At 47.2% G+C, this 8,483-nt stretch overlaps 1 protein-coding gene across 1 annotated transcript; it reads right to left on the bottom strand.

The window, feature by feature from the left end:
- Nucleotides 1–1,519: 1,519 nt before the first annotated feature.
- XBP1 (X-box binding protein 1) lies at nucleotides 1,520–7,566 on the bottom strand. Its single transcript, XM_021703427.2, is given in 6 exon segments — nucleotides 1,520–2,661; nucleotides 2,954–3,061; nucleotides 3,064–3,099; nucleotides 5,062–5,196; nucleotides 6,246–6,342; nucleotides 7,288–7,566. Coding segments are annotated over 6 exon segments (1,173 nt in total). The 5' UTR covers nucleotides 7,527–7,566; the 3' UTR covers nucleotides 1,520–2,103.
- Nucleotides 7,567–8,483: the final 917 nt, after the last annotated feature.

Genomic DNA, 8,483 nt, shown 5'->3' with positions numbered 1-8,483 from the left:
GCCTGGCTGGCTCAGAAGACCGTGAGACTCTTGATCTCAGGTTGTGAGTTTGAGCCCCATGTTGGGTGGAGAATTACGAAGAAAAATTAAAAAAAAAAAAAAAAGGAAAAAGAAACTGAGCCTAAGTAAGCTTGCATTGCCAAGAACTAGGATTGAGCTCTGGCTTCAGTGACCAAGGATTTTAGGCTGTCTAGTGGACGTGCCTCCAGTCACACCAAATATTCCCTTGTACTTGGCTGAAAGTAGAGCCTGCTTTGTCTTGCTGCTCAGGATTTTTTGAATACTACCTTTTGTCTATAATCATTCACTCTGACCTCTGTAGTAGTAGTCTTAATAGTGGCATAGAATCCTGGTATAGGTGAAGTGTTTTCGATAAATGAGGGAAGTTCTTCAATATCTTCTAAGAAGATTCCCAAGGAGAAGATGCACATGGAGGATGATGAGGTTATCATTTCTATAGTTTTGGGATAATACTTGATGTGTCAGATTTTTTCTTGAACAAGTTCATTCTTCTGTGAAACAAGTTCTAGAGAATATATAATTCTGTAAGATTAAAATCTCTCCAAAGTGGATTATGGGAGGAGCTAACTTTTGAGTGCTTGGGATGGTGCCTGGTAAGTGTACGTATGCCAAGAGCTTATAATGCATCATCTCTTTGAATCTTCTAGCAACCTTTATAGAGGTTATTATGCCCCTGTACCGGTGAGGAAGTGATATTACATGTCCAGGGTTACCTGGCAAACCAGTGGCAGAGTCAAACCCAGGGAGTTTGAGTCTAGAAAATGTTCTTAATCCCTATAATGGCAAGAGAATCTTGATATTTAATGGCACGTCCTTAAGATGGTATAGCAAAATAATGGTTAAGCGTTCTAGCTCTGCCATTTACTAGTCTGTGGTATTGGCCAGTTAGGCTAAAGAAACTCTCAGAAATATAGTAACTGCTCAGGGCACCTGGGTGGCTCAGTTGTTAAGCGTCTGCCTTCAGCTCAGGTCATGATCCCAGGGTCCTGGGATCCAGCCCCGCATCAGGCTCCCTGCTCAGCGGGAAGCCTTCTTCTCCCTTCTCCCACTCCCCCTGCTTGTGTTCCCTCTCTCGCTGTGTCTGTCATATAAATAAAATCTTAAAAAAATAATAATAGTAACTGCTCAAAGAGTAGATTATATCATTTATGGCAGCCTGAAACTGAAGCAGGCAGTACCTAAGGGGGAAAAACCTTTAAAAAGTGGCATGCTGGGCGCCTGGGTGGCTCAGTTGGTTAAGCGACTGCCTTCGGCTCAGGTCATGATCCTGGAGTCCTGGGATCGAGTCCCGCGTCGGGCTCCCTGCTCAGCGGGGAGTCTGCGTCTCCCTCTGACCCTCTTCCCTCTCGCACTATCTCTCATTCTCTCTCACTCGAATAAATAAATAAAATCTTTAAAAAAAAAAAAAAGTGGCATGCTCACTGAAGTTGGATAAATCACTATCATGGCAAACAGTGAAACACCTAGAGAGAAAACAGTTACCAAAGAACAAAGACACTGCATTGCACTCTTTAATTGCACAGGTAGTCTTAAATAAATGGAGAAAGCACCTTCCAAAAGTTACACTAGCAGGGAAAGATTCCATCAAGCATTTACATAGTAAATTTCCATAGTTTTACAAAAGATTCTTGATCTTTACTTGAACTGTACATGAAGGAAAGGAGCCCCCTCAGGTAGGTGTTCTCTGCTTGCAGAAGCAAACTAAAGGACCTAAAATTGGAGGTAAGCCTGGGATGCCAAGAAGAGGGAAAAGAAATGTTAAAGGGCCACTCACAAATTCCATGTCTAAGACGCTTGTCCAATGACCCTTACATAAGAATTTTAGGGCAAACTACTGCCCTTAAGGGTACAACCTCAAAAGCTGTAATTCTGGATTATAGTAATATATCTGAGTACCTTGGACTGCTGGATGACAAAAGACAATACTTGGGGTGACCTATACGGTTTGAACAAATACTTTAGAGTAATTCCCTAGGACTGTACACCCTCTACTTTGGCTTTTTTAAATGAAGCACAGGCTTCTCTGCTATCTTCCAGGCAGTATAATGGTCAAGGAAAAGGGTAACAGCACTGGATCATTCCTTAGACACTAATCAGCTGGGGAAAGAGTTCATTGGCAAAAGTGTCCTCCCAAGAATGGTCTACACCAAGCAGAGAGGACATGTCGCTGAAGGGAGAAGGGGAGCCCTCATATCCACAGTCACTATAAGCATCGAGTAGACAGGAAGATGGCTTCAGGCAGTGGCTGGATGAAAGTAGATCTGAGGTGCCCAGCTCTGGAATGAAGTCATCTTCTACAAGTTCTTCCTTCACTGAGACAGTGAATTCAGGGTGATCTTTCTCTGAGGGGCTGAAAGGTGCTTCCTCAATTTTCACTACCACATTAGCTTGGCTCTCTGTCTCAGAGGGTATCTCTAAGACTAGGGGCTTGGTATATACGTGGTCAAAACGAATCAGTTCATTAATGGCTTCCAGCTTGGCTGATGACGTCCCCAGTGATGGAGAAGGGGAGGCCGGTAAGGAATTGGGTCCTTCTGGGTGTACTTCTGGGAGCTGCTCCAGGCTGGGAGACTCTGGGGAAGGACATCTGAAGAACATGACTGGATCCAAGTTGAACAGAATGCCCAACAGGATATCAGACTGCAAGAGGCAAAAGTTAAATGGAATCCATCAGAATGTACTGAGAATTTACCTGGAATACTATTAGGTCCCACAATGTAAATTAATCAAAACAGGAGACCCACAGACCCATTTATCTACACCTCACTCTATGTCCTAAATCACCTGGAGATAGGGAAGCAGTCGATGTTCACCTGTAACCCAGCCAAAACTAACCTCTCCTGCCCTCCTCTGTCTGGTTGGGAATGTCAGACATCAAACAGATAGAATTAACTAGTTATACAGCGCTTTATTAAATCCCAAAAACCCCTACCTCAGAGTCTGAAGAGTCAACGCTGTCAGAATCCATGGGGAGATGTTCTGGAGGGGTGACAACTGGGCCTGCACCTGCTGCAGAGGTGCACGTAGTCTGAGTGCTGCGGACTCAGCAGACCCGGCCACTGGCCTCGCTCCATTCCCCTGGGAAGAAAGACCAATGTCAATAAACAGCTCAAACTACAGAGTCTCAAGGAAATGCTCACCAGGCAGCTGTGATTCTCAACTTTCCAGAAAGCTAGAAAACTATGCTTTAGAGCTGAAATCTTTCCCTTACCTTCGTTATTTCCATTTTATTGAGTCCTCTCAAGAGAGAGGAGAAAAGAGAGGGAAGACTAACTTCTGTCATTTTCTATGCAACGAAAACGCCCCAAGCAAAGGTTGAGGAAGGACTGATATATATATATTTTTTTAAAGATTTTATTTTTATTTATTTGACAGAGAGAGACACAGCGAGAGAGGGAACACAAGCAGGGGGAGTGGGAGAGGGAGAAGCAGGCTTCCCGCCGAGCAGGGAGCCCGATGCGGGACTCAATCCCAGGACCCTGGGATCGTGACCTGAGCCGAAGGCAGACACTTAACGACTGAGCCACCCAGGTGCCCCAAGACTGATATATTCTTAAATAATATCTTCAATGATATTCTCCATAATAATGTTTTGTTTTTTTAAGATTTTACTTTTAGGGGCGCCTGGGTGGCTCAGTCGCTTAAGCATCTGCCTTCAGCTCAGGTCATGATCTCAGGGTTCTGGGACTGAGCCCCACATCAGGCTCCCTGCTCAGTGGGGAGTCTGCTCCTCCCTCTCCCTCTGCACCCCCCCCTACTGTGCTCACATGTGTGCTCACTCCCTCTCCCTAAATAAAATCTTAAAAAAAAAAAAAAAAGATTTTATCATAAGTAATCTCTGCACCCAAAGTGGGGCTTGAACTCACAAGCCTGAGATTGACAATCTCATGCTCCAGCAACTGAGCCAGCCAGGCGTCCCTCTATAAAAATATGTATTTTTTAAATTTTATTCATTTATTTGAGAGAGAGCAAGAAAGAGCACAAGTAGGGAGGAGAGGGAGAAACAGGTCCCCCCCGAGCAGGGAGCCTGATGCAGGGCTCAATCCCAGGACCGTGAGATCATGACCTGAGCCGAAGGCAGACGCTTAATGGACTGAGCCACCCAGGTGCCCCCCTAATAATCTTTTTTTTTTTTTTTTTAAAGATTTTATTTATTTATTTGACAGAGAGAGAGATAGCGAGAGCAGGAACACAAGCGGGGGAGTGGGAGAGGGAGAAGCAGGCCTCCCGCTGAGCAGGGAGCCCGATGCGGGGCTTGATCCCAGGACCCTGGGATCATGACCTGAGCCGAAGGCAGATGTTTAACGAATGAGCCACCCAGGCGCTCCCCCAATAATCTTAACAAAGTTCCATAGTGAATTTAGGCCCCAATCTTTTTGGACAGTAATTTTTTTAAGTTTGTTCTGAACATTAGCTTCACAGAGTAGAACTGCCCTACTGTCAATCTCAGACCACTTAAGTGCTGTCAATAAATTCACCATGTCTGTGCATTAAAACCCATAATCACCTTCTATCAGAGGGGTGTCACTATCACAGTAAATCCTGTCCCTACTCATTCATATTCATCAAAGAACTACTACAGTTTTAGGAGCATTTTGTTAGATTGGACTGGCTCTCTTTTTCTGGTTCTTTTTTTTTTTTTTTAAGATTTTATTTATTCATTCGAGACACAGAGATAGAGAGAGACAGCATGAGCAGGGGGAGAGGCAGAGGGAGAAGCAGGCTCCCCGCTGAGCCAGGAGCCAGACGTGGGGCTCGATCCCAGGACCCTAGGATCATGACCCGAGCCGAAGGCAGATGCTTAACCACCTGAGCCACCCAGAAGCCCCTTTTTCTGGTTCTCCTTAACACTGACATGGTACATCTTGTTGGCTATCGATATTTGTTAGTACTTGCTCTTAGAGAGCTGTGTAACTTACTTTAATTATTAGGATTTAGTACTATTCACTACACAGTTGAAAAATCAGTAAGTGTCATTAAGGGGTCATGTCACTTAGAAGCAGTTCTCACAAAGGGCATCAGATAAATGAGATGACCTACCTTGGTCTGGGTCTCAGCCTCCTCTTCAGTAACCAGGGCATCCATCCCCAAGCGCTGTCTTAACTCCTGGTTCTCAACTACAAGGCCATGGGTTTTCTCTCGCAAAAGCTGATTTTCTAGCAAAAGTTTTTGGTTCTGGAAGTAAGTTCAAGAAGAAGCTATTGAAACACCCAGTTCTTTCACTTAAGAATCTAGCTGATGAGTTTTACTACAGTTCTACAGTTGGTTTCCTTTCCTTCTCCTAGACCTTTTTTTTTTTTTTTTAAAGATTTTATTTATTTATTTGACAGAGAGACACAGCAAGAGAGGGAACACAAGCAGCGGGGGTGGGAGAGGGAGAAGCAGGCTTCCTGCTGAGCAGGGAGCCCGATGTGGGGCTCGATCCCAGGACCTTGGGATCATGACCCGAGCCAAAGGCAGACGCTTAACGACTGAGCCACCCAGGCGCCCCTATCTCTTAGACCTTTTGAAAAACTCTGCTCATACAGTTGGTTCACAGTAGGTATTCAAAGGAAAGGTCATAGTTATGAAAAACAAGTGCCATGCCGTGGGGTCACAAATAACAATGCTTCCCACTACTAATATAGACCTCAGCAAAGGGTGACTTGTGGCTTTAATTTAGATATGATGGCAAAAAAAAAATTCCTATCTTGAATTAGCAGGTTGTAACAGAAGTGGTAATAGTGGACCATAAAATCAAAATATGTTAAGTGTGTGTGTATGTGTGTGTGTAAATATAGGTATGGATATATATGAAATCCTTATGTATTCAAGATGTGTAGCTGGCAACAATTTAAGATTAGGTAGTAAGTGGGCCCTAGAAGGGGAAGGGAACCGTTAGTGGACTTTTGGCCAAGCCAGGAAGGGTCTCAGGTTTAAGCAATGATTTTCTATCTGCTTTTACGAATTTCTTAGTACTAACTCGATAAACGTTGCAATGTTGTAATTCACCAACTTGGAGATAGATCTAGCACCAAATGCCAGGGGTCAACCACTTCTGCTCTCATCAAGTTTCACCACCTAATCACTTAACTACCTATCTACCCTAATTTAGATTCATTTAACTTTTTTTTTTAGCTTAACTTTTAATTAACTGTCCAGTTGTATTCTAAAGAGACAGGAACATTCACCAGGAAGGATATACAAGAAATAAAAGATAAGAGTTTGACCTTAAGTATTTTTACCTCTTCCTCCAAATCTACCACTTGCTGTTCCAGCTCACTCATTCGAGCTTTCTTTCGGTCTCTGGCAGTCTGGGCTGCGACTCTGTTTTTCAGTTTCCTGAGAACAAAAGGGACATAAATACACTAAGTCATCTCAAATCTTATTTATATCTTTATTTGAGAACTTGGCCAGCTGGTGCTTTCATTTTCATTTACAGTATAAGGTAGACTAAGGTAAAATACACTCCAGGCTCCTCCCCTCAATAAAACAAAACAAAAAATAGAGCCTTTCCTGGCTCTGGCTTGAAGAACTGCTTCATTCTCTCCCATATTGCGTCATCCACACCCCCGTCGCATCCCGGCCACAGCAAGGACACTGGACACAAATACTACTCATCTTGCATCATAAGAGATTTCCTCCTCCCATTTTTATTCCCCCCGTATAATTCAAATAAAGGAGAGGCCGATGCCTTTCGCCCTAGCTGACATCCTGGGCAGTCCCCGGAAGGCTGGGCCCGGCGTCTGCTCAAGGAGGCACTTAAATCACAAAAGGCACCATGACCACAAAAGAACTAACATTTACGAGAACTGGGTACTAGGCATTTCTCACTCAATCTTTCCAACAACCTCATGAATAGATACCATTTTTAAGGGCGCGGAGATTAAGTTTGACTAAAGAGCCTCACGGAGCTCACAGCCCTCTCGACAACTGTCATTTCGGCTCCGTGACCCTCCAAAAAAAGTAGGTCAATCGAGTCCATGCCACTGCCCAAATTCAGAAAAACTGAATGACAGATCTATGGTCACATAGCAAGAGGGCCTGGAACCCAAGTGCGCGAACACCCAGCTCTACGCATCTCTAATGAGACAGAAAAGAAGGGGGTTTAACAAAGGCCCGGGCAGCCCGGGACTCCCGACTTCCTGCCCCGCCCCGCGCCACGCTGGCACCCTACGGGCCAGGCCCAGGGCCCCGAGCGCGGCAGGCGCTTAGCGCCCGGCTTCGGATCCGGGTCCCAGCCCCTCGCCCTTCGCCCTCAGGGTCCGCGCCCGGACCCTCGCCCACCTCCGCAGCGCCTTCTCCTCGGGGCTCAGGTGCGTGAGGCGCTGTCGCTTGCGCGCCTGGGGTGGGCCCCCGCTCGCCGCCTCCGGGCTAGCCCCTCGCTGGCCCGGCACCATGAGTGGCAGAGCCCGGCCGGCCGGGGTTCCGGCGGCGGCGGCGGCGGCGGCGGCGGGCTTGCCGGACAGAAGCAGCACTTTGGGTGCCCCGGCGGCCGGGCTCTGCGCGGATGCCACCACCACCATGGCCCGAGAGCGTCTACGCCAGTGCGCGCTGCCGCCGTCCACCGGGCCGGCCCCGCCGCACCCAGCCTTTCTACGGTCGTGGCCTTCCGTGATTGGCCAGCGCCGCGTGACGCGTGGCCGCTCTCGGCGCCCATTGGTCCGGCGAGCCCGGAGGGGGTGGGGCCGGGGCGTCCAGCGTGGCGGCAGCCGTCCCGGGCCGGAGGGGCCGTGGTAGGGGGAGACCGGCGGGATCCGGGGCTGGGGGCCCTGGAGGGTCTGGGCACAGCTCCGCTCCTCAGGAAGGGTCTGGAACCCGGCGGAGTTTCCTCGGACGGATTTTATTCCCTAGGCTGACGCATTTCCACCCGGAACGACTGAGTCTAATCCCAAACGAAGAGATTTCCAGACTGATGACTTTTTGCCGAGACTGACAGATGGTTGTCACCTCTGCCCGACCACATTTTCTCTCGTGCGCCACATCGGCCCCGAGCGGAGCCCGCGAAATTCCGCGAAATAAGAGCCTTTAGGAAGTGAAATCGCGCGTTTTAAAACTAGGCTTGGCTCTTAGTGAGGGTTTCATAAACCGAGGCGTTGTGATCTCCGAGTGGTAGGAATACATGTAATTTTAATTTGCATTTCTAAATTGTCTGCTACGAGCATACTTTTTTCATTTCACGTGTTAAAACGAGGGTCCCGGGGTCTACCCTCACCCCCCTGGCACGCGGGGCATTTCAAGGCTCCTGCCCTGGCAGCTAGGGAGCAATTCAGGCACATGGATATTAGAATGGAGCAATCCCATGAGCCCCCCGCCTGTTCACCTTTTTTGAAGCCAATTACAAAATGTGGAATTCCCTAGAATCACAAAGTGATACTTTCTTTAACAAGTAGTTACTGCTTCCTCTGTGCTTAGGTTCCAGGGACACAAAGATTAGGAAAACTCCTATCTGATTGTTGGAAATGGGCAAAAAGTGAAAAGAC

This window comes from Neomonachus schauinslandi, chromosome 14, assembly GCF_002201575.2.
Source record: "Neomonachus schauinslandi chromosome 14, ASM220157v2, whole genome shotgun sequence".
Taxonomy (NCBI): domain Eukaryota; kingdom Metazoa; phylum Chordata; class Mammalia; order Carnivora; family Phocidae; genus Neomonachus; species Neomonachus schauinslandi.
Note: the sequence above shows the minus strand (reverse complement) of the source record. Positions and strands in the feature narration are given on the sequence as shown.